The 24,771-nt window shown below is 47.2% G+C and overlaps 5 protein-coding genes and 1 non-coding gene across 11 annotated transcripts; 3 read left to right on the top strand and 3 right to left on the bottom strand.

Moving 5' to 3' along the window:
• Window positions 1-417: 417 nt before the first annotated feature.
• Window positions 418-5,597, top strand: LOC137604913 (glycerol kinase 3-like). Of its 3 annotated transcripts, XM_068329156.1 has the most exons (19): window positions 418-706; window positions 1,382-1,455; window positions 1,886-1,992; window positions 2,066-2,143; window positions 2,228-2,307; window positions 2,378-2,515; window positions 2,587-2,696; window positions 2,790-2,856; window positions 2,966-3,001; window positions 3,224-3,291; window positions 3,391-3,433; window positions 3,527-3,607; window positions 3,684-3,762; window positions 3,847-3,943; window positions 4,206-4,290; window positions 4,375-4,495; window positions 4,617-4,760; window positions 4,835-4,963; window positions 5,151-5,597. In XM_068329156.1, exons 1-18 carry the CDS (start codon window positions 437-439, stop codon window positions 4,960-4,962), a joined length of 1,806 nt encoding a protein of 601 aa, XP_068185257.1. In that variant the 5' UTR covers window positions 418-436; the 3' UTR covers window position 4,963; window positions 5,151-5,597. The 3 variants fall into 3 exon arrangements, with proteins under 3 accessions (XP_068185257.1, XP_068185256.1, XP_068185254.1); XM_068329155.1 differs by having other exon boundaries at window positions 3,684-3,943; window positions 5,162-5,597; XM_068329153.1 differs by having other exon boundaries at window positions 3,684-3,943.
• ddx18 (DEAD (Asp-Glu-Ala-Asp) box polypeptide 18) lies at window positions 5,598-9,966 on the bottom strand. Its single transcript, XM_068329152.1, has 14 exons — window positions 9,796-9,966; window positions 9,260-9,436; window positions 9,007-9,180; window positions 8,738-8,873; window positions 8,558-8,658; window positions 8,258-8,457; window positions 8,076-8,190; window positions 7,848-7,987; window positions 7,613-7,774; window positions 7,383-7,535; window positions 7,134-7,247; window positions 6,863-6,919; window positions 6,503-6,680; window positions 5,598-5,876 (listed from the first exon to the last, which is right to left on the bottom strand). The coding sequence occupies exons 1-14, from the start codon at window positions 9,905-9,907 to the stop codon at window positions 5,731-5,733; spliced, it is 1,965 nt and encodes a 654-aa protein (XP_068185253.1). The 5' UTR covers window positions 9,908-9,966; the 3' UTR covers window positions 5,598-5,730.
• Window positions 9,967-10,096: 130 nt separating this feature from the next.
• On the bottom strand, window positions 10,097-15,025 carry LOC137604911 (sterile alpha motif domain-containing protein 9-like). Its single transcript, XM_068329151.1, has 2 exons — window positions 11,724-15,025; window positions 10,097-10,654 (listed from the first exon to the last, which is right to left on the bottom strand). Exons 1-2 carry the CDS (start codon window positions 13,908-13,910, stop codon window positions 10,499-10,501), a joined length of 2,343 nt encoding a protein of 780 aa, XP_068185252.1. The 5' UTR covers window positions 13,911-15,025; the 3' UTR covers window positions 10,097-10,498.
• Window positions 15,026-15,093: 68 nt separating this feature from the next.
• Window positions 15,094-20,659, bottom strand: si:dkey-219c10.4 (high affinity cGMP-specific 3',5'-cyclic phosphodiesterase 9A). 4 transcript variants are annotated; one of them, XM_068329590.1, is made up of 14 exons: window positions 20,376-20,659; window positions 19,424-19,585; window positions 19,285-19,336; window positions 19,103-19,205; window positions 18,817-18,959; window positions 18,637-18,696; window positions 17,485-17,662; window positions 16,911-17,033; window positions 16,750-16,842; window positions 16,380-16,447; window positions 16,189-16,291; window positions 15,857-15,961; window positions 15,605-15,751; window positions 15,094-15,505 (listed from the first exon to the last, which is right to left on the bottom strand). In XM_068329590.1, exons 1-14 carry the CDS (start codon window positions 20,461-20,463, stop codon window positions 15,323-15,325), a joined length of 1,608 nt encoding a protein of 535 aa, XP_068185691.1. In that variant the 5' UTR covers window positions 20,464-20,659; the 3' UTR covers window positions 15,094-15,322. The 4 variants fall into 4 exon arrangements, with proteins under 4 accessions (XP_068185691.1, XP_068185690.1, XP_068185692.1 ...); XM_068329589.1 differs by having other exon boundaries at window positions 15,094-15,508; window positions 20,376-20,657; XM_068329591.1 differs by having other exon boundaries at window positions 15,094-15,508; window positions 19,436-19,585; window positions 20,376-20,657.
• Window positions 20,660-21,582: 923 nt separating this feature from the next.
• nifk (nucleolar protein interacting with the FHA domain of MKI67) lies at window positions 21,583-24,233 on the top strand. Its single transcript, XM_068329397.1, has 6 exons — window positions 21,583-21,807; window positions 22,438-22,566; window positions 22,872-22,980; window positions 23,088-23,299; window positions 23,418-23,483; window positions 23,575-24,233. The coding sequence occupies exons 1-6, from the start codon at window positions 21,679-21,681 to the stop codon at window positions 23,767-23,769; spliced, it is 840 nt and encodes a 279-aa protein (XP_068185498.1). The 5' UTR covers window positions 21,583-21,678; the 3' UTR covers window positions 23,770-24,233.
• Window positions 22,650-22,780, top strand: LOC137605550 (small nucleolar RNA ACA64). The gene has a single exon (XR_011037759.1). It is a non-coding gene; the product is annotated as a small nucleolar RNA ACA64 (small nucleolar RNA).
• Window positions 24,234-24,771: the final 538 nt, after the last annotated feature.

Raw genomic sequence — 24,771 nt, 5'->3', positions numbered from 1 at the left:
TTTGCAGATGGAGTGCGTCATAAAAGATGAATGAAGAATAAAAGGATGAATGTCCTTAAAGGATGAAAGAATTAAAGAATAAATGTCCTGTATCGATGTCGTTTAAATCAGACACAAAATTATCTGATAACTCGTTATTTTAAAATCAATTTTGTCAAGTTGTGATTTATAGATTATTTATTAGTTTAACATTTATTTAGAAAACCTTTCCTTTAGGTTCGCACGTGACTCCTGTAATAATTAGATATAATTTTAAATAATAATTATCTTTACATTCAAACACGTCATCACTTTGCTGTAATTACGTCAGAATCAAGTCTTTTTCTCTATGACGTCATCGTGATGTTTTGCCCCGCCCCCCTCCACCACATATTCCGGTAACATTTTTGTCATCCCTTCCGACCGCGAGCGCCTTACCCCCAAATCTGATTGAACGATGCTTGTCCCACCTCTGACGCTCAGCCAATCAAGACGTGCGGCACTGGCCGCTTCCTCCTGGTCCCTCCCAGCCACAGCCGAACGACTCTCACGAGGAGCGGAGGTCGAAACAACACCGGCCGTCCTGCACGGAACCGCCGCCGCCCCCGCCGCCGCTGCCGCCGCCCGGTCGTCTCTCACGGCTGCTCGGAGGTTTACCGGCTTCCGCCCCGCCATGGATCCGCTGGTCGCTGCAATCGATCAGGGCACGAGCTCGACGAGGTTCCTGGTGAGTGACGTGTACAGCAGCTGGGGCGTCCGTGAACGTCTCACAAAGACCGGGGACGAGAGCCGAGCTGCTGGCTCTCTCTGGGTTCGATTAGTTTGCACTGGATCACCGGGAATCAATGAGTCACATGGAGTTAAAGTAACTCAAACTAAAAAAACTTTGTTTTAACTCCAGCGTGAACATGAAACCCGTGTGTTCACAGTGCGCCCCCGCTGACCAATGACGGAACTGCAGGTGTTATGATCGAAACTGATAATAATGAACGTGATAAAAGTTTTATTATTACGTAATAAACCCAGTTTGTTGAACTCCATGACCTGAGCTCCTCGTCCACTTCTGTCCACTCGGTTCTGGTCCAAACGGAACATTTTCCTTCTTTTGTTTCTGCTGAATTCTGATCATTCATGCATCAAATTGTTTTCCTCAAGTCGGTCAGCTGGAAGATTCAGAGCACAAATAGAGCGAAACATCGACCCGCCGCTGGGCCTCCAGAACCGATCTGAATGAGTCAGATCTGGATCAGGATGTTCTCTTTTAACTCTTCTTCTTCCTTGTTCCAGGAGGTTGGGTTCTGTTTCTTGTTGGGGTCGCTTCTGTTTCCTGTTGGGGTCACCGGGTCCCGCTTGTGGTTCCATGTCGGTTCTTGTGGCTCTGACCCACTTCCTCCCTCCTCAGGTATTCAACGCCAGGACGGCAGAGCTGCTGAGTCAGCACCAGGTGGAGATCAACCAGAGCTTCCCTAAGGAGGGGTGAGTTCTCCAAGGTTCCCCATCGGTTCCTCCAGGACCCCACACCACAGAACCACGGGTGCTGGAACACCTTACATGTTCTAACCCCGTCGGGGTCACGACCTCATCCTCCCCCTGTGTCTCCTCACAGATTATTCTTTAACTTTCCATGAATCACCTGCTGCCATTTTTCCTGTGCAGACCAACGGGTCGAAAGTCTGGCTTGTAGCTCCTCGTATAACCTGTGTTGCATAACCAGTCCCGGAGGTTCTGTGACGATCGATTAATCATGCCTAGCTTCTGGTTCAAGGTCGATCAAATCTAATCCAGATTAATAAAACAACTTCAGATTTGCTGAATCGATGGTTTTCTTGAATGTTTTGGGGGTGGGGCCGTAGAGGCTGTCAGGGGCGGGGCTCACCCTGGTGAATGTGTGTCTGTGATTGGCCAGCTGGGTGGAGGAGGACCCGGTGGAGATCATCCAATCCGTCTATGAGTGCATGGAGAGGACGTGCGAGAAGCTCCGTCTTCTCGGCGTGGACGTTTCCAACATTAAAGGTGCGTGACCTTTGACCCCGCCCCACAGGCAGTGGTAGGTCTTCCCGTTCATTCCTGCTGTCTGTCTCCTCAGCGGTGGGGGTGACCAATCAGAGGGAGACCACCCTGGTGTGGGACAAGGAGACCGGGAAGCCACTCTACAACGCCATTGGTGGGTGGACATCCAATCAGACGCATCTCATTTAAACATGGGTGGCTAGACTCGTCCTGATTGGTCGGTTCTGGTCTCCTGCAGTCTGGCTGGACCTACGGACCCAGTCCACCGTAGAGGGGCTGATCCAGAAGGCCCCGGGTCAGGACAAGAACCACCTGAAGGTGGGCCCCCCCACATTCACAGGTATGTGTGATCAGAGACTAGACCTGATGGTGTCCCCCCGGCCCCCAGCATAAGACGGGCCTCCCCATCAGCACCTACTTCAGCGCGGTGAAGCTGCGCTGGATGCTGGACCACGTGGACCAGGTCCGGCAGGCGGTGCAGAGCCAGAGGGCCGTGTTTGGGACGGTGGACTCCTGGATCATCTGGGTAAGGAGGCCGGCACCATGCCCCCCCCCCCATCATAACAGAACCTAACCCCCCATGTTCTTCCTCCCCAGTGCCTGACAGGGGGCAAGGAGGGCGGGGTCCACTGCACCGACGTGTCCAATGCAAGCCGGACGATGCTCTTTAACATCCACAGCCTGGACTGGGACCCAGAACTCTGCAGGTCAGAACAGGCCACGCCCCTCACCCTCACCATGATTGGTTCATTTGAAGACAATCCGTCTGAGCTTCCTGCATTGTGATTGACTGCTTTCAGGTACTTTGACGTCCCGATGGAAATCCTCCCCGAAGTCAGGAGCTCGTCTGAGGTCTACGGCCTGATGGTGAGGTCATGTGACCACGTGAGGGTCTGTGGTGTCTATGGGGTCTGGGGGGTCTATGGGGGGTCTAGGTGACAGAGGGGCTCTAATCCTCTTCATGTCTCCTCTCCAGAAATCTGGGTCCCTGGCCGGCGTTCCGATCTCCGGGGTGAGTTAACGATGATGTCATTCTGTCCTTATATGGACATGATAGTGGTCATGTGACCCAGCAGCCGGTCATAAAACAATAACCAAACCGACTGACCCTGGACCAATCAAAAGTTCCAGGAGTCAAAGTGATTTAAGTGTTTTTACACGTGTGTGAGGTCATAGAGGTCAGAGGTCATGGCGGTCACTGGGGTCGTAGTAACTGTGACCTCATCTCCCTCAGTGCCTGGGCGACCAATCGGCTGCTCTGGTTGGTCAGATGTGCTTCGATAAAGGCCAAGCCAAAAACACGTGAGTGGTCAGCAGGGGGCGGCGTTCACCTGTCTCACCTGTGTGTCCTGTCTCACCTGTCGTCCCTGTCTCACCTGTCATTCCCGTCTCACCTGTCAGGTACGGGACAGGCTGCTTCCTGCTCAGGAACACAGGCTCCACGGTGAGACGTCGTCTCTTCACACCTCAAACCAACCAGAAGGTTCTGAAGGACCTTCCTGACCTCTGACCTTTGACTTCTGACCTCCTCTTTCAGCCGGTGATATCGGACCACGGCCTCCTCACCACCGTGGCCTATCAAATGGGGAGGGCGGAGCCAGCCTGCTACGCTCTGGAGGTGCGTCAGACGTGTGTGTGAGTGTGTGTGTGTGTGTGTGTGTGTCTGGTGTGACTCACGCGGGGTTTCCCTCTAGGGTTCGGTGGCCATCGCGGGGGCGGTGGTCCGCTGGCTGCGGGACAACATGGGCATCATCCAGACTTCGGCGGAGATCGGTTGGTTGCTGGTTGGATGGAGCATCCGTCCGCGTCAGTCGTTCGTTGGACTCACTTCCTGTTTCTCACTTCCTGTCACCCCAGAGACGCTCGCGGCGGCCGCCGGCTCCTCCTACGGATGCTACTTCGTGCCGGCGTTCTCAGGACTCTACGCGCCGTACTGGGAGCCCAGCGCCAGAGGGTGAGGCACAGGTGTTCAGGACACAGGTCACACATGTACAGGTCCACAGGCAGCTCCAATCGGAGCAGCTGATTGGCTGCTTCGTTTGTCAACGCAAGCTAGCATAACTTAGTTGTTAGCCGACAGAAGGGCTGATGTCTCGTTTTGAAGATTCAAATTCTGATTGTGATCTTACAAACATGTGACCAGGAAGTTAGGATGACAGCCATGTGATTAGTGCATTAGCATTCCATTAGCGCGTTAGCATCCCGTTTGTTCGCAGCATCATCTGCGGGCTGACCCAGTTCACCAACCGGAACCACCTGGCCTTCGCCGCGCTGGAGGCCGTCTGCTTCCAGACCAGAGAGGCGAGTCGCCACACTAGCAGTATGTAAGGGGGCGTGGCTTCAGGTGTGGTGTGAATGAATGCTATTGGCTGGTTTGTCGCTCAGATCCTGGACGCCATGAACCAGGACAGCGGCGTCCCGCTGACCAAGCTGCAGGTGGACGGTGGCATGACGTCCAACCGGCTGCTGATGCAGCTGCAGGCCGACATCCTGTGCATGCCCGTAGGTAAGGAGCAGCTGATTGGCTCCGGAGGGACACGCCCACATCAGGTGTGTCCAGACACGCCCCCTGACTCACCAGATTCAGTCTGGGGTGACTCTCTCTTCCTGTTTGCTTCCCGGACCAGTGCGGCCCGCCATGTCTGAGACCACGGCTCTGGGCGCCGCCATGGCAGCGGGGGCGGCGGAGGGCGTGGACGTGTGGAGCCTGAGCCCAGGACACCTCTCCCACATCACGTCAGAGAAGTACGAGCCCCAGATCCACAGCGAAGGTAAGCGAACACATTATCGACCGCCCCAGAGCCACAGGAGCACCTGATGCTAACGCGTCTGTCGTCGCAAACAGAGAGTGAGTTCCGCTTCGCTCGCTGGAAGAAGGCGGTCCAGAGAGCCATGAACTGGGAGACGAGCGAGCCCAGCGGTGCCGGTGGGAACGGCGACCGTTTAGCCCCACCCACCAGAGTGGATCCTTAAGGTGTGAAAGTTACTGCTGTTGTGGAACATTTGAAACAGTCCATGTTCACGCGGTGAAACAGTTCAGGTTCACAAATTGTTTGATGGTTGCAATAGCAACAGCCTCACCCCGTTTGGTTTGACTCTGAGCTGCTCTCTGGGTTCTGACTTGAGCTCTGATGTGTTTGAATCTCGTCATGTGACCTCAGGTGACCCGAAGGTGTCATGGATGCCGACAGCGGAGCGAGACCCGAGGAGGAGTCACAGACGAAGGACAGGAGGATGAATGATATCATCGCGAGTCGATACTCATCTAGAAAAGACTTAACCCCCTGAATCCGTCGGGCTCTTCTTGGTCCTTCCGTTGCCACGGCGACCCTCCAGATAGACCCACACGCTGACTAGGAGGACTTTGTTTCCATGGCACCATTTGTGACGTCCAGATGAACTCGGGTCCGCTCATCCGTCTGGAGACGATTTTAAATGTTTTAAGAAATCAACTTTTACTTCATTTCTGAATCGGTCCGTCGTGTCGTGATCAGAATCACGACACGACGGTTCTGTTTGGGTTCTTTTAAAGGGAACGTTTCTGGTCGGTTGTTTGAGTCGTGCGAGTTTCTCTGCTAAATGGAATAAATAAGACGAATGAGACAAACTGAGGAGCTTCAAGTTTAATGACCCTCAGGGGGAAGAAACGGTTAACATTTACAAAACACTTTTACACAACGTGGGTCCTGACGCCTCGGGGGGAGTCACCCGGCGCATCGCCCAGGAGGTTGCCCAGCAGCGTCAGCGGGAGAACTGCCTCCTGTCGCCCTTCCCTTTGTTGACGTGCTTGAAGAACTTGGATTTCTGCACGTTCTTGTTCTTCTGGTAGCCGAAGCCGCCACCGCCACCTCGCTTCTGCAGCTTCACGCCTTTGCTACTGTGGACGTCTGGGGGGGGGGCGGTTAGGGAAAACCACAATGCTAAAGGGGGGGCTACACGTCAGTCTATATACCAGTCAGGAGGGGGAAAACTTAAGACAAATGTTTGTCAGGATATTAAATAAAAGTGAGATTAAACAGAGAAATTTAAGACAAAAACAAACAAAAATATTTAAAAATCGTGTAAAAAATATGAATTTTCTGAGATTAAAATTCAAAATGTTTTTTCTCACATTTCAAATTTACTTAGTTCATAGATTTGAATTTTTCAGAAATCACGAAACTAAACCTTAAAATCATACATTTTTGAGAAAAGCTTTTAAATTAAGATCTGAATCATAAATGAATGAAAACTTTTAAAGTCGTAAATTCAAGAGGAAAAACCAATATTGAGAAAGTTGAGTTTAGGAGAAACTGACTACTCTGGGTTAATTAATCCATATATAATCCTTATTTCCTAACTACATTCACGGTTTTTGTTTTAATCTGAATGAATTGACCCACTGTGGCTGATACAGCGGTGGTAATCTGAAGATGACTGACTGAATGATGTTATTTCACCACTGAAACAATTAAATCTTCCTTGGCTGTGAAACCAAACACAACTGAAACCGACCAAATGGAGTGAAGGATACTGAGGTCCACGTAGGGGGGCACCTTGAAGCCGAATGACAGCGCCACCAGCGGGAGGTTGAGGGTATTGACGCTGTAGATCTGCTTGAGCGAGTGGGAGTCGTAGGCCCTCACGTACGACTTGTAGGCCTCCTGCGCAGACTTGTGCAGGTAGTAGTTCTTCTCGATGAGCTTCTCCAGCTGGACGACAAGCAGCTTGCGTCAGTTCAACACCACTAAACATAGAACTATTCACGGTGATAATAACGTGTGTCAGTCAATCAGACAGAGTTTCTCCTCGGGTCTGAACTGGGTTAGCTCGATAGCGTCACAGCTAACCTGTCTACATCTGTTAAACACCACCAGGTGGAGACAGCTCTCACCTGCGACTGGATGTCAGAGATTTTAGTCCAAGAGAATTCAAACTCGCTCAGAGGGACCTAAAAACACAAGACGGTAACATGTAATTAACAATTAATGTGTACTTAAATCCCAACTAACATGTAATTATTGCTTAATTAATGCCTAATTCATGTGTGATTAACACATAATTACATATTAAGTATGTGTTAACATGTAATACCACATAGCTAACATCTAATTAGTGTGGAATTAACGCGTCATCAGACATCCTCATGCGTAACTCGACGTCACCTTGGCCTGTTTGAGGAAGCGGAGGAATCCCAGCTCCTCTGGTCGGAGGATCAGGAGGGCGTGGCCTCGGCCGTTGATGCCCCTGGCTGTCCTGCCCACCCGGTGGATGTACTCCTGTGGGACACACACACAGCGAATGAAGCACCCTTCACACTCCTTGTAACAATTTCATGCCAGCAGCAGTGACTTGTTTTGACTCTAACAACAACCGTTCCTGTCCGATCCTTCCTTGACAATGGGAAGCGGTACCTTAGGGTCGTCGGGGGGGTCGTACTGGACGATCCAGTCTACCTCCGGGATGTCCAGGCCTCTGGCAGCAACGTCGGTACACAGCAGGATGCCCGAGTCGGCGTTGCAGAACTGGAAGAAGGTGGTGGTGCGTTTGGTCTGCTTCTGCTTGCCCTGGGGGAGGAGAGGAGGCATCTCAGAGCAGCTGGACCTGCCGAGGGGGGGTGGGGTCCAGGAGGGGCGTGTCTTACGTGGATGGCCATGACGGGCAGGTCGATGTAGTTCAGCAGCTCATAGTGGAACTTGACCGACATGCAGGAGGAGAAGAAGACCATCAGCTTCTTCTTGCGGTTCTTCTTCAGGAAGGTGAAGAGCAGCAGGAAGCGCTTCTCTGACGGACAAACCACGTAGCCCTGAAACGACGCGTGGCTTCGGGTTGAGTTTGAACCCTGACGGTAGGTAACAGCAAGCTGAGGCGGGGCCTACCTGCTCCAGGCCGTCCACTGTGGCTTTGTCTTTGTGGTCGTCGACTCCGACGTAGAGCGGCTCCCTCTTCAGCGAGATGCGAGCCAGATCCTCCACCTTCCTGGTCTGAGTGGCTGAGAACAGCATCGTCTGCCTCTTCTCTGAAGAAGCAGATAAAAACACGACCAATCAGCTCAAGGCAGGGGGGGGAAGGAGAGCTGACGCCATCCTGACGAGGATGCTACGTACTCGGCAGCAGCTTGATGATCTGCTTCAACTCCTCCTCGAAGCCCACCTCCAGGATCCGGTCGGCCTCGTCGATGATCAGACACTGCAGGTTCTTGTACATGAATCCAGGCGTGTTCTGAGGACAGAAGCATGTTTTAACATCCAGATGCGTTTATAACTGAGGACTGTGTCCAGCTGCTCACCTGCAGGTGGTCCAGCAGACGGCCAGGCGTGGCCACCAGGATGTTGACGCCGTTGGCCAGCTTCTGGGCTTCGGCTGAGCGGTTGCTGCCCCCCATGATCAGACCGTAGGTGTGAACGTGGTGTGTCATCAGCTCCTTCATGACCCCGTAGGTCTGCATGGCCAGCTCCCGAGTGGGGGAGAGGATCACTACGCCGGTGCCTGAGAGGAAATCAGACCTCGTCTCAAACGTTTTGGATGAAACCAGAAAGAATCTATGGACTACAAGCGCCCAGAGGATCTAAGGATGAACAGGTCTTACCGTTCCTGGGCATGAACCTCAGCTTGTAGATGAGTTCTATGGATGGGATGAGGAAGGCCAGGGTCTTCCCGCTGCCGGTCTTGGCAGCAGCCAGAACGTCTCTGCGGAGAAACGAACACCATGAAGCATCCACAAAGAAACGGCGTGATCATCAGCGAGCCGATCGTCGGTGAAACGCACCTCCCCTCCAGCAGGGGGCGGATGCTCTTGTGCTGGATCTCAGTCATGTGTTCGAAGCCCATCTCCTTCACGGCCTTCAGCGTGTTCTCGCTCACCAGCCCCTCCAGGGAGGAGAAGGACGTGTCCTCAAAGGCTCCTGGGAGATCGTAACAGTTCATCAAGATAATGAAGCGCCAGACGTCAAACAACCAAAGACAACCTGTTTACTGTCCATACAAGTAACTTTGTTCTGATTGGCTGTAAAAGTAAGCAGATCGTCTTTTCAGTACCTGTTAAACCAGAAGGTAATTCAGGCACATCTTCTGCTGCTTCCTTGCCCTCCTCTTCCTCTCCGTTGACCCGGTCTCCCTCTGGTTCATCTGTGGCCTCTTCATCTCCATCTGACGACGCTGCTTCCTCCTCCTCTTGGTCTGGTTCCTCCTCTGTTTTGGTCTTCTTCTCAGCTGGAATAGAAATCAGAATCTGTTAGTCCACCAAACAACACCCAGGTTCTGGCTCCAGGTGAGCGCCTCCAGCCGGTACCTGGGGATTCGGAACCGTCCCCCAGTTTCCTCTTCTTCTTCTTCTTCTTCTTCAGAGGAGCTTCTTCTGTGGTCCCTTCCTCTGGTTCTTCAGTCGGCTTCTGTTTCCTCTTGGGCTTTTCTGCCTGACGGGTCGATGCTGGCTCCTCACCTTCTCCTTCCAGCCCATTGGAGCTGACTGTGAAACAGCACAGACATTCACCTCCTCAGGCAGGAAACAGACAAAGAACTGCTGGCAGCGTGGGTCTACTTTACGGCTCCGCATCCACAAAATGACTTTTATTCATTACTTCCATGCTAATAATGCTCAATGCTATCTGGCTAAGCAGCTAAAATGTTTGCCAAGTAAATAAATAATCAGCAACAACGTACAGAAAATAGCAAGAAAAACACGTATCAAAACTATTTATGTTCAAAAATCAACTAATGCTGTTTCGGAAAGTGACGTCACACTTTTAAAGTCGTAGAAGTACGGTAGAACAAGCTAACGCTGCTAGCGCGTTCCAGCGGACCGGAAGCCAAGGACCCGTCGTTTACCTGACGCGGGCGTCTCTTCTTCTGCCTGTTTTTCTAGCAGCTTTCGTTTCTTATTCTTTTCGCTTCTTTTCTGAATTTTCTTGCGGAGAAGTTTCATCTGCAGGTCCGCCATGGTTCCAGCGGCCAGTACACGTGTGTGTATGTGTGCGAGTGTGTGTGTTTGAGGTTCAGGACCCTTCCGCGTACTAGTCTACCCTGCCTGATTGAAAATGCAGTCTCTTCGGGCAAACTTCACCGTTTTTGTTTCAGTGCTTTTATCTTCTGTATTTAATAGTCATGAATTAATCTACTAAAATATTTATGTGGAAAATCTCGTTTTAGTAGTTTAATTTAGACCAGTCGTTCACGTCGGGTCATTTTGAACAGGCACCACTCGCTGACCTCCTTTGACTGTCAGGACCCGTTTTGCGCATGTGCAGAACGGATCCACCGCTGATGTCGCCACTACCTCTGCTCGTCACGACTTTTGACCAAGGTGGAATAAAATAACAGGAATAAAACAGAAGCGATAGGCTCAAGTAAAATTAACTATTTTGTAACCAAACCTGTTGAGTTTATATCGTTAAATATCTTCTTCTACAACCAGAGTCAATATTTTTGAACAACTTGTGAAAATACGATTCTTGTTAGGTTAACGTTGAGGTTATTTCAGTTGTTTGTGAGTGTGTATAAAAACACAGTAAAACCTGAACTGGTCAGCTGTTCAGGACTTTGACCCAGAACAGCCCCTCAGGACCGACTGTGTTTGTAAGTTGAGGACTACCTGTATATGTAGGGTGGAGGCTGATTGGCTGATGAGCAGCAGGTGGTTGTAAAACACAGGAACGAGCTGATAGCCTGCAGGGGTGTGGAGAAGACCCTGGAAAGGACAGATGTTATTGTCAGAAAACACTCCTGTGGGTATACAATAAATGAACGAAGTGGAGGTCAGACAGAAGTTGTGACACAAACCATCAGGAGCTGCTGATGTGTGTTTTTTGCCCAAAGAGGGCAAAAAACAATGAGGACAGCAGTTAAAATGTAAATGACCATCATTTTTATTCTTTATTCTTTGTTTTTTATATTATGCACAACTCATTTATTGTGTAATAATCTAATCGTAACATGTATTTGTTACATGTTTTGATGCATTTTTATGCTTTATAAAACATTTAAGTCGGAATTTTTGGGGGGCTTGGAACAAGGTTTTTTGCATGGAAAACGCATCTCTACATACAAAATTTTGTACTTAGGTTCATTTCTTCCGGAACCAATTAATTTGGTAAGTAGAGGTACCACTGTATTATAATTTCAATAATTACACCTTTTTAACAATTTGGTGTAAACAATTCACCCAAGTTGCGTGTTTTTGCACGTGGGAGGAAGCCGGAGAACCTGGAGAAAACTCACACATTATATGATATTACATTATAATATATCATATTATTTATATTATATTTTTGTAAGATATCATATATGATATTGTATTATATTATAATGTACTATTATATTATTTTATTATTATACCTTTTTTAACAATTTGGTGTGAACAATTCACCCAAGTTGTATACTTTTACAGGTGGGAGGAAGCCGGAGAACCCGGAGAGAACCCACACAGACACACATATTACATTATCATATTATAATATATTTTTATATTATATTGTTTTAATAATATCTTTTTTGACAATTTGGTGTGAACTGTTCACCTAAACTGCATGTTTTTGGAGGTGGGAGGAAGCCGGAGCACCCGGAGAGAACCCACTGAGAGAACTCAAAGAACTGAGACTCTTCTGCTGAATGATATCTCTTCATCAAAATATAGTGAATATGCTTGGAGTCTGTTTTTGCCTCGTGTACTCTCACAGTTCTATGTTTAGTAGCTCAGGGGCTAAATATAATATCAAAGTCATAGCCAACACCAATGTCGACATCAAAATCAAGAAGACCTTGACGTAGAAATTCCGATCCTTATTTGAGGTGAAGTTATTCTTGATAAACATGAATCCATCAAATGTCTGTTGGGCATTCTTGTGGGTTTCCTCTAGTTCTACAAGTTTATCTTCAAACAGTTTCTTCTCGTTGTCAGAGAGATTATCCTTCAGGAATATTGTGTCGTTAATCTCAATCTCATCTGCAGACTCTGACCTCATACAGTTCAGGATGATAACCTGTGCAGACCTGGACTGGATGTTTTTCTTCATACATTCTTTTTCAATCATCTTTTGCAGGTCAAGCACTTCCTCCTTATCACCAAACTGATCTACCATCAGCAGAACAGGGACCTGTGGTAGATGCTTTTCATTCTTATATGTTAAAAGATTGACCACTTGTTCCGCGACTTCAGGGAACTCAAAGTCTCTGTCTTTGAGGACAGCACATCGGAACTTGTCCCGGAGAATCCATAAAACATGCTTGGCCAGTGTGGTCCCACCACATCGAGGTGCATGCAGGAGGTTGAAGAGCACACAGGCCCTTCTGCGGGAGCACATGTCTGGGATGTGTTCCACCATGAAGTTCAACTTGTCACGTTTAATGAATGGAGTGGATCCTGGCTGCTCGGAGTAATAGAAATTCCACCATGACACTTCCTTCCCCTTGTAGAAGTCCTCCTCTGTGGCTAGTTTGTCCTCACTTTGTCCTACGCATTGGTTCACGCACAGAACGTCTAAGGTATCCAAGCTGTTCTCGAAGTTCCTATCAAGGAACACTTTGCTTCCTCCAACACTGGATAGGACATGTTTGGTTTGGTGTTTAGAGGAAAGGCTGAGGATAGTGTCGTTGACTTCGGCCAAACTAAGCTCGTAAACACATTTGTCGGTGATGCTGACTCTATATTGATCAAAAATTTTGTCTCTCCATGATGTAAATCCGTTTTTACTGTCACAAATACAGAAGAACTGGTCTCTGTCTTTGAGATGTTTCACAATAGTCGAGTAAGTCTTGATTAGAGGATCATTCTTCTCAGACACGTCTGATAAAAGTAGGAAAATCACAAGGACTCTCTTGTTTGGAAGCACATCATGAGACAAGACATGAACCGCTGCTTCAACAGAGGCTCCCTTTTCCATATACCATTTGTCCAAGTCAGAAGGTGCCTCGTTCTCATAGCCCCCATTGCAGAATATCCAGCTGGTCGGTTGAGTTGATTTCGACTCGTCCTCGACAGGTGGTGATTGTTTATACTCCTGCGGTAAAAGGCTGTTCACTGTACGGTGCTGTGTGAAGTAATGCTGTAACCCCTGTTTGCTTGATTCTGGATCAAAGTCCAGAACAACGAATGGGTTGAGTTCTATTAGAAATCCCATTGATTCAAGCTGGGGTGGATGTGATTTGTTTGTGACGATTACATAGTGGTCAAAAGATGACTCATCCAAAGACTTGGAACCACCAGTTATCGTATGGATTAATCGGAGACCTTGGATATTGCTTCTCGTGAGAACGAGGATCTCGTCTTCTGCTTGTTTTCGGAGTTTTGCTAATTTTGCCACACCGGAGACAAACTGGTTGTACTCCTCGATGGGTTTGGAAAAAAGGTCCCTGGTGCTGCCGCCGTCCCGGACAAAGAACTGTGGTTTTGTTTCCTTATCATTATCTTTTTTTATGCTAAAAATAAAAGTGTGATAGATTTCTTCTTTACAGATGGTAGAGCGAGGTTCAACATCCACTTCTATCACATATTTGCCCGATGATGCCATGTTCCTGGTGAGTACGAGAACAAATCGAGGAGATTTAATGCAAAGCTGAGCAGCCTCCCTGTGTTTACCCTCAAAACCCCTAACTAGGGCAGATTTGAGCTCAATTGTGAAGGCATTTTTGTCCTTCACATTCACCCCCAACACTTCACCGTGGGTGAAATCCGGTTTGTCCCCAATTCCAAAGTGGATGGTGCCATTGGTTCGGCAATTCATGCAGGCAGCAGCAAAGCGAACAACCTCAGTACTAAATTTTAACATTCTTGTTTCATCTGTTTGGATGAAGTCGGTATACTCATGGCACGGCTCAAGCATTTCCCCAGCAACGGATTCTGGGACGTCAAGGATGTCGCCCTCGATGTACCTATGTGTGTCATGGTATAGACGGAATGGATAAGGGTTGCATTTTCTGCTAAGCTGATTTTTTCCGTTAAGACTCATGCTTCCCAGACGAGCGAGGATTAGGTTGAAATAACCAACTACAACAGACCAACAAGTATAGACATATATAACTTCCAGGCCTTTGATGTACACATCCAAACACCTACTTCAAAGAACATCATTCCAAATTCCACATGTTAGATCAAAGTCAGATCAAAGCTACCAGTCAACCAGCCTACCAACCAACCAACCAATCAACCAACCAACCAACCAACCAACCAACCAAGCCAGACTGACCTACTCTACTCTTTTTTTATCTCACCTTGTGCTTTGATCTAAGATTTTTTGTACTAATGGAAAAGTAAAAGGATTTGTTCACCACATCCATCTGAGTGGTAGCAAACCCTTTAGGATACCATAGTGTCAGCTACGCGCGGTTTTGAATGGAATGGAGGAGCGGGGAATAATTAAGAAACTCTACGAGTGAGTACGTGTCACCGCTTGTTTTGGTTTGGAAGACGAACGAGGACATGCGTCTCTCACAGATTTTCCTGGCTGAATGGACGTACCATCGAGGATGCCCACCCTCTGCCTCAACAGGATGATGCTTTTGGTGGGAATGCATTTTTCTCAACCTGACCGCTAGCTTCTACAGTGTAGTACAACAGACCCCCGCAGGGTCTAAGCAACAGGTACTAATTGTTAGCTTTGCAGAGGCTAAAAATGGTGTTTGAGAGGTTGAAGCTTAGCAATCCGAAACTGACTCCCACAAAGTGCCATTTCATGTGGTCATCTGGCAGTCCTGAAGACCTTCTATGACACCATGATGCCTCAGCTATGTTTCATGAGGTGGTCTGCTGGGGGAACAGCATCACTGCGGCCGACAGGAGAAGACTGGACAGGCTGATCAGGAAGGCCAGCTCTGTCCTAGGATGCCCCCTGGACTCAGTGGAGGTGGTGGGACAGAGGAGGATGACAGCCAAGCTGTCACCAATGTTGAAGAACGGCTCCCATGTAAATTGTTAAAATGTACACCATATGTTACAATGTATACCATATGTTAATATGTATATTACATGTGTTACATTATGTTAATATTTATGTATTTTTTTAATGTATGTACTCCCCTCCCCTCGGCTGCCGCAGTCATACAAATTTCCCCACTGTGGGACTAATAAAGGTATATCTTATGTATACTGTATTGTCTCATTGACCGCAACAAATGAGGGAGATGTACAACAGGTGGTTCCAAAAGTTAACAATTTATTTACACAAAACAAATAGCAGCATGGTATTAGTTATAAATCACGGGAACCCAGCATCAACCACATCTGCAACCGCAAGGTCTGCTATTGGAAGTAATACGCCACCTGGTGAATGGGCGGTGGGGTAGAGTAATCTGGGAACACCTGGCCGTGAGCTTTGCGTCCAGCAAAGAAACAAGTAAAGGTTCAGACTTTAAGTATTTACAACTAAACATCTGCTTTCAAGGCTTCAGCGTCTGATTGGCTGTCGGTTGAACTGTGCCGGCCCCCACATGTGTCACTGCTCTTGACTATCTTCTCAGTTGGAGCACGGTTCTGCTTCTCCCTCTCCAGGGCTTTCTCCATCTCGGTGTAGTAATCCAAAGCCTTCCGGACCGGGTCGATGATGTGCTGCTGTAGGATCAGTGAACAATTAATTTGGTTAAACCCCAAAGCAAACTAACGCAATCAATCATTTCAAGTCTTTTCTGTTATTTTAAAACGACCAACCTCCAAGCAGGGAAAGAGGTTGGCTAACTCCATGAAGAGAGGCAGAAGGACGAATCTGATGAAGCCCGTTTGAGACGAAGGCTTGGTGACTTTGTCCCGATCCATGAAGGGGGTGACTGGAAGACCCTCTAACTTCTCCACATCGCTCTGGGGGCAGGCAGATGACGCAGTCAACGTTTCTCAATCAGCATTCATATTGAGGGCTTGGAATCGGTAGAACAACTACATCCAGGAAGAAAGACTGGGAATTACCTGGTTGTAAAACTCCTGCAGGAGACAGTCCAGCCAGGGCTCGGCCACCTCCATGGGCCGCGCCTCATTGGAGATGTCGCTCACTTTGATCAGAATCATCATCAACTGCAAACCCCAGGAAAGACGCAAATGGCGGACATCAACACATCAAAGTCTTTAGGTATCAAAACCTTCACATGGATTGAAGCAGTGATGAACTCTTGGACCTCATGCAGGCTAAACTACTCTAATGCATCTCTGGAACTCTGCGAGAGTTGTTGCTCCCAAGCCAGAAGCCAGAAACCTATCCAACGTTCTATCCTGGTAAGGGATGTGGAATAATGTCCTCCTACCATATCTTTGTGGTCCTTGTTGGTGAAGTCAAATGTTGGTAAGATAGACTTGAACTTGATGAGAATCTCATTGTGCCTTGTCATATCAGTGGCAAGAATGCATCTGTAATTGGGACAGAATAAAAGCTGCACTATCAGCCCATTGTGACCAAGTAACATGATCCAATGTCTGAGAGTCAGGACGGTCTCACTTGATGATCCCTTCCCTTATCCGTTTGTACTGATCCACCGACAGATTTCTGAAGATGTTGCTCTCGGCCTACAAAACAGAAAAGGCACTCATAAGCAGACACACCATACCGGGAGGACAGAGTCACCTCTTGTCGCCTGTGTCGAGTCTAAAAGAGGCATCTACTCTCACCTCAATGACTAGAAACAACGGCCAATGAGCCAGCCCATTGGGGACTGGTCTAGGTTGACTCAAAGCCCCTCTAGGCAAGCAGACTTTTGTTTACCAAAGAAGAAGCAGCCGTTTTGTTTTGTATGGGGCGTCACAACACTCCCACGTCCCAACCCTGAGCTATAATGTTCCCTTCAGGTCAGACCGATGGGTCATATTACCTTCTCCAGTATCTCGAAGGCTACAGCACAGTGGTGGTTCTCCAGTGGAGAGATGTCGTTATATCGGAGGGCAAGTTCAGTCCTAGCGTTTATCTGCAAAACGTTTGGACAGAAGGTCAAAGGGTGAACGCTGTTAGCACGGAGACAGACCTGAAATCTACCTGATAGGCGTTGTTGTATCCCATGTGGTCAAGGTCATGGCAGACAGCCGAGGTCAACATGATCAGCAGGTCGATGCCGTCCATCTTACTCCTCAGGTCCGTCAGCCAGATCAGACCATACATCTGATTGGAAGAGAACAAACAAGGTCAAAGTTCACAACTAGCTGGAGGGAGATAGTCTGGATGCTAACGCTGTAGCGTTACTATCTTTCCTACTGAGAAAATTGATTAAAGTCTTGTCAAGCCAGTCTGGTTGGTGCTCATTAGTGCTTCCCTTGTTTCAGAGAACACTGTGAACCACTGCGGTTGACTGCTCCTTTAAACAGTTGGGTTCTACTTCGGGTTAATCTTATTGTTATCAGCCAAACTTGGTATAAAACACACCGAATGATGCTTCTCTTAAGGTTAGTAGGGTAACATCTAACTTGCAGAGCTGTCTACTGATTGGATTGACCTCTGCGCCCGAGGGCCTGGTGCCCTTCACCAATTAGCTGTCAGAGTGATTGCATGGTGGAAACATTTCATGATTGGCTCTGTTGAAACGACACTGAGGCATACACAAACACACACTCACCATTTGTGTAACGCAGAAGCAGTGTTTGAAGTTGTGGAAAGGGATGTTGTTGTATCTTCTGTAGACTTCAAACAGGAAGTGCTGCAGCACCTCAGGCTCAATGTCGAAGGTGGGGATGAACTCTAGGTCAGTGTACATGACTTGCAGGAGCACCATGATCTCTGCATCCTCCCACTGCCTGGACACACACACACAGACACATATACACACACACACACACACACACACACACACACACACACACACACACACACACACACACACACACACACACACACACACACACACACACAACGCTTACTGAGGCACAAGGAACGATTCCTGAAGTGTTCCATGGTGAAGATCTAATGCATCCATCTATGTGCTGGCGACTAATTAAACGCAACACAGAACCTTCATCAACACCGGGTCCTGTTGATGTGCCTGACATTTAAGTTAGATAGATAGACTGATAGATAGATACTTTAATAATCCCGGAGGAAAGTTATTCATGAAGTTAAGCGCCAGTGCATTGTGGGTAAATGTGGGAGGTGTCACTCTGGGGATCCCTGCAGGTGAAGTCATCAATCTCCCCCTCATGAATGATGGATTATTTCAGATGTAGTCTGAAGGATTGTTCTTAAAAACACACTAATCTTCATTTAAACTTGACAAACAGACAAACACCTTGACGGTTATTTCCAGATATCAGCTGTGGAACAATGTCACTTCCTGTGTTATAATTTACTCATCTTCATAATCATGAAGGGAACAAATGCACATTTTATCAGGGCCACAAATGAATCCTGCAGTGGGATTATCTGACGTTTTGAGCAGTTTTTCATTCTCCATATCTATCACACCGCTGCTATTGTGGGTTTGCTCTTCAAGGTTTTAGAACAAATGAATTGCCGGCTGAGCCGGACTGAATGCCGCTTCCTTCCCCTGAAGGCCTCTTCAAACACGATGCGCTGATTAAAACCTTTTATGAAGACCATCTTTTGATTTGCGAGTCGTCTGCTGGCCTATTGATATTGAAATGAGAGTCTCTCAGAAGAAACGTGTGATGGTCCTCTTCAGACAGGCTTCAGAGGTGTTTATCAGGCACGACTGGGGACACAGGTGCAGCGAGGTGCAGGGACCCTGAACCCTGATGCTGCAGGAGGAACCTACCAGTTGTCAAATGTCGGAGTCTTCAGGTACTGCCTGACTTCGTCTGACACCTCCAGGGAGCTGAGAAGGAGACGACATGAGCATCAAACACAGTCGTTACCTTCACCTCATTCATGCAAGATCAGGTGACATTTCTAGACAAGAAAGCACGTCTGGATCTTCATCAGAAGGTGAACGTACCTCATCTGGACAAATTTTTCCCGCACGTGTTCGCACTCCTTCCTGGTTTTATGCAGGGTTCTTTTGTGGTAGAACGGGGAGGGCTTGTGGGTTTCGTCAGACAGGTCTTTAAACAGTCCCAACCAGCTCAGGTGCTCCACGCTCTGATGAGGAACACATCCAGTCAAACCAACCCCAGACCGACCCCCTCAGACCAGGAAGACTCAGGGAGCAGAACGTTAGTATAACGGCCTGTTTGAGATTGATAAAATCTCCCCTGGCATTTTAAAGTCCTCAAATTATTTACCTCAAGTTTCTCCCGGAATGAATCCACCTGTTTCTTCATTTCATATACGACTGCAGGCGTCTCACCGGCTTCCATCAGCAGCTTCTTCTCCAGGCCCTGCAGTCTGGAATCCCACAAACTCACCTTTCCCTCATGAACATCATTAAACACATCCTGTTTCTCTTGTGTCCCACCTCGCCTACCTTTTCTCCATGGATAAGAGATCAAATCCGAGTGCACCAGCAAGCTCCATGTCTGAAAGGACAAGCAAAGAATCCGACCGTCAATGTCTTTCTGGTAAACCTGAGCTCCTCCTCTCCAGTTGTGCTAACCCAAAGATACCTAACGGCTCACTGTTGCAGTCAGCGGCCACCACCTCCAGCTTGTAGCAGGAGTTGGGGCTGTTGGGCTCCAGAGATGGGGAGATGTTGATGATGTTGCCTTTGGGGTTGTACAGCTTCAGGATGTCGTGGGGTCCTGCTTCTGCTGCAGATCGGAACAGATCTGGAGAGAACGACTGTTGAGTCCACAATGTGTGACATAACAAACCTCAGTCCTCGAGGAAGACCATAGACCTCTGTCTTAGGAGTCCTGCGTAATGACATGCCTCTTATAAAGCAAACAGGAACAGGCAGAAACGTATTACAAATATTTTTTTGCCCCTGAGTTCCACTTCTTATCACCCTTGAAAAAGACCTTGAGAAACTTAAACTTAAACTTAAACCACTCCCATAACCCAGAGGAACCAATCCTCCCATGTCCTCAGACGTGAATGTCTCTGAATCTCACGTGAAGACTACTCCTGTGTCTGCTAGACTTCGTGGTTTCATTCAACCAACAGAAGCACATCATCCGCATAGAGGAGAGACCCGATAAGAGTTGTAAAACATCAGATCTGTTGCTTTTTGTTCACACTGCTGAAATCACAACACCATTCCGTGCAGGTTCAGCAGGGATTTAACATGAAAATGTTGAGGAGGTTCAAACCACCAACCTTCCGATAGGCGGTCCTATGAACCTCCTGGGCCACTGCTGATCATGTGATCTCCCCGCCTCACTTGAAACAAAAGACTAGTGGGGAGCCGTCAGCTGCAGCTGCAGCTCTGATGCTCCGTCAGCTGAGCGTATAAAGACTCTTTAGACCCAAAACTTCACAAAAACCTGAGCTAATATAACTTATATTTAGATTTAGTTGGATGTATTGTAATTAAAAGGTCTCAGTGCTGCGATGCTGATTCCTAACTGTGTGTACATACATGTTTACAGATATAAGTATTAGATTTCATGCTCCTACCTTTGACGTCCTGGGCGGGGCAGGATTCTGGGAACTCTGCCTGCTCTGGTCGTCCGTTCACCGTAAAATAAATGATTTTTGCTGCCATGTCATGAATTCTGAAACGCTGATGTTGCTGTGTGCTGCTGTCCGTCTCATGGTTTGACTGGGAAACACTCCTCCACTGGTTTTAATCCCCTCCACCTCCTCCTCTGCTCCTCCTTCCCTTCTGTAGTGCTGCAGTCGGAGTGATTCATTAGAGGTCAGCGTTTTCCTGAGGACATGTGATGGTTCTTGAATGTGTTTCACGTGCAGATCTTCACATGGATTTATTTGCAGTTTGAAAACTAAAATCTGAATACACAGTTTTAAGTTACAAGTATATACCACGACGCCAAAACGTTTGATATCATTGCACTAATGTAGGTTTTCTGCAGGCAAAACACTACGTTCTTTGTGAAAGTTTGTTGTTGCTTGTATAATCATATATTAACTATTGTGTTTACCTGTGTTAATCCTCATGGCTGGTTGAGACACTTTCTCTAAATTCTTTACTTTTAGTTAGTTATATGGGCACATGTACCTTTCACTAATGATTTGCTGTTGGATTCTCTGTAATCTACTTGGTGTTTAACTGTTTTCTCTAAAACAGAAAATAATTTGTCCAGAGTTGGGTTTAGATCAGGTTCAAACTCATCTATTATGCATAGAGGTCAGAGGTCACAATGGAACAGTATAAAGGATACACAGATTTACACTCTTCACTTTTTTTTTTTTTCATTTTTCTCAACCAGCCTGCTGTTTGTGTGAACTGAGTCCAAAACTTTGAATAAAATTGCAAAGTCAAATTTTAGTTTTTTAGGTCTTAATTTTCATAGTATTAGTGATTGCCTCCTTATTTAGTCAAAAATAAATTTTCCTCGACGTTATTTCACTCTGGGGCCCTGTGGGGTGGGGTAACGTTCCAATCATTTCACCGGGCATTAAAATGTGCTGACCAGCAGAGTAAACGCTCTTGATTTTGGTTTATCTGTATATAATACGTGATTTTCTTTTTGATAAATAGAGTTTTAATGCCTGCATCTGTTTTGTAACTGGTTTTATCACATTGATGAAAGGTTGAACGTCTCCTGTCGCGGTGACGCCGTTCGTCCTCCAGGCCTGCAGGCGGCGCTGTGACCCCAGCGCTCCTCCGGCTCAGAGCGGTTCTTCCTCTGCCCGTCTTCACCACATGGACCACCGGAAGAAGACACCAGCGTGTTTCGGGACGAGCTGGGTGGGATCGCGGGGAAACTGTTGATTCTGGGGTCGTTTTTTAGTGGAAATGACGGAAATTAAAGCCGAAGCGGCGCCAGAGGCGGCGAAGCCGCTGCTGGCGCTGAACCCGAAGCAGGAGACCGAGTTCAAGAGGAAGGTCCAGGAGGTGAGGAAGAGGAGGAAGAAGTCCACGCAGGTGAGCCCACACGTGGAGCATTAATCGCCGCTGTTATAACCGGTTACACCGCAGTCCGGAACCCCACGACCCGCGTTTCGAGGAGAAAGCTAAGCTAGCGTTAGCATGACGTCTTTCTACTTAAACACGTTTATTTCTCCGTTTCCTGAGATACAAGATATTGTTTGTAACAATATTTTAAAAAACACATAGACGAATAGAAAGAAAAATTCTTAAATACTTATAAAGATAACCGAATAAAAAGGCAAAAATTTGGATATGCGTCACAGATTTACGTCGTTACGATTATTAAACAGGGTCAGCATCCTGATTGGCGGAGCCTAGTCATGTGACTCCGGGACCGGAAGACCCGCTTCTAGAATGTGGATCTGACTTATTCTTGGAAAAAATAGGCAGGAGCTTTAGAAAAAACATTAATAATTGTTCGTTATACTTAAATGTGATGTCATAAAATAAATTGTATAATAAATATGCATCAGTTCCTATTAGACGTGTATTTCCCATCATCATCATGTGAACATCTGGAACCAGTCAAACACTGGTTGTACTTTACAGACGTTTCTTTAAAGTTTGTGTTCTTCCCGTCGCTTTGTATTCAGAATTTAATCAATCTGTGGTTCCTGTTTCCAGGACAGCAGCTTGACCCCGGGGGTGATCTACGTGGGTCACCTGCCGCTGGGTCTGTTCGAGCCTCAGCTCAAGGGTTACTTCGAGCAGTTCGGGAAGGTCCTGAGGCTGCGGCTGTCCAGGAGTAAGAAGGTAGATGACAGAGAAACGGTCTGGGGACCGTTTGGGGACTGGAGGAGGGCTGTTGCTTTAGTTTAAGAGGATCCCATTTTGGCTCAGACTGAAAATGATTTTGGACTTTAATGATAGTCTGAGGTCAGATAACTGAGCCTAAAGTAATCTGGTGCATTAAGCTTATCGCCTGCTGGGCTGTTGGCAGAGCGATAAAACCCATGTTCCTACAGGAATAAGCTCTGCCAGAAGTTATTTATGATTATAGGTTATAGCTGTCTGTAATCCATCCATCCATTCATCTGTTGTCTCTCTTTTACCTGCAGACAGGTGGGAGTAAAGGCTACGCCTTCATTGAGTTCAACTGTGATGAAGTCGCCAAAATCGTAGCAGAGACCATGAACAACTACCTGATGGGAGAGCGAATCATCAAATGTGAGTATGATCATCTGCGACGTATTAATCAGAGGAATGGATGACCGTTTTAAAGAGTTTTGATGTTTGCTCGTTGATCCCGAACGCTTCCCATCGCCTCTTCCCAGGTCACGTGGTTCCACCGGAGAAGGTCCACGAGCAGCTTTTCGTCGGCTCTCAGAGGATGTTCAAGAAGCCGTCGTTTCCCGCTGTGACGCGCTACAACAAGAGACGCACGGAGGAGCAGGTTGCTAAGATGACGGACAAATTGGTGCGGAAGGAATGGAAGCTCCGCAAGAGGCTAGCGGCGAAGGGCGTCGACTACGACTTCCCTGGATTTGTAAGTCGAGCATCACGATTGTCCATCAGAGCGTTAGCCGTCAGCGGTTGCTACCTCAGGATGCTAACGGGGTCTCCAGTCACGTCCTTCCTCCTGTTAATCGTCTTTGTTTTTCCAGGCTGCTCAGGTGCCGCAGAAGAAGAGGAAGACCTCTGACTCCCTGAATGCGTCTACCTGCAGTGAGGTAAGACTGACACTCGATGATGTCATAACTAGCTTTTGGCACAGAGTGATGACAGGAAGTGGTGTGTTGAGCTCCTCCCCTCCTCTTTCAGGATGCCACACCTGTCTGCACCCCATCTGTACTGGAGAGGAGGAAGTCCACAGTTGTTGACGATGATGATGCGGACGATGAAATTGTCGTCAAGATTCCGACTGTAGAGAAAGATGAAGAGGAGTCATCTGAGGAGGAGTCGGAGGAGGAGGAGGAGGTTGAGAGTGAGGAACCCTGCGAGGAGGACGCAGAGTGAACTCTGGAGGTTAATGCTTGTGGACGGTGTTGAACTGTGTCAGGAATCACAGCCCGTCTGAATCAGCTCGGACTGGAGGAAGACTCTGCCGTAGAGGAGGAAGCTGCTGGGGCCGCTGGTCCTGGTGGACTCATCGTTTAGCCAGTCTGATAACAGAACTCCTCTCATCAGGGCTGATGGAACCGCAGACCAGGAGGTCCAGTTTGATCCTCCTTCTGAAGTCTGGTGGAGTCCCATCTGTGAATAAACGTTAGAATCCTGAAGTCATTAGTGGCCATTATTTTACAACTGCAGCTTGTCGTCATGACGACGTGTTATGAAGTAATTTGAAATGTAAATTCATCAAAATAATATTCAAACAAATAAAATACTGTCCAGACGAGATCATCAAAAACTGTTTGCCATTCTACTGGATTGAGTCATTAAGTAACCTTTTACAACTATTGGTTAAATATAAATTCAATTTAATGAATAACAGATCCCCATGATCAGTGTCAATTATTTTACAAAGAAGATTGCATTTAAATATTGATCAGTCTTGGAAAATAAACTGATATATGTTTAAGAATTTTAATATTTTTTTTACATTTTTAATTTTATTTAACTATTGATATGGAAGCCCAAACTAAAGTGATGTGTTTATATTTTTGTTCAATCTATTAACGGAGAAGGTTTTTGGAAATAAGTTTTAAAACTTTGCAACTCTGAATTTGGTAGAATGACCTATATATTCACTCATCTGGGGTTTTAGGCAGTACCACAGAACTAAAAAAAAAAAAAATTTAAATTTTATTTTATATACTTGATTAATCCCCGTAGGGAAATTAGTTTATATATATATATATATATATATGTTTGTCCAGACAAAAACGTTCAAATGTAAGTGTTAGCTGACTAGGAAATCCTCATTAAGTTCCATTGGAATCGTCTATACTTCCCGGTTATGACGTCACATACCATGTACATCCAGTAGATGTCGCCAAACGTCAGCTCACGTGACGC

The sequence above is a fragment of the Antennarius striatus genome, chromosome 12 (assembly GCF_040054535.1).
Source record: "Antennarius striatus isolate MH-2024 chromosome 12, ASM4005453v1, whole genome shotgun sequence".
NCBI classification, from domain to species: Eukaryota; Metazoa; Chordata; class Actinopteri; order Lophiiformes; family Antennariidae; genus Antennarius; species Antennarius striatus.
The sequence above is the reverse complement of the archived record's forward strand: the minus strand, read 5'-3'. Positions and strand labels throughout refer to the sequence as shown.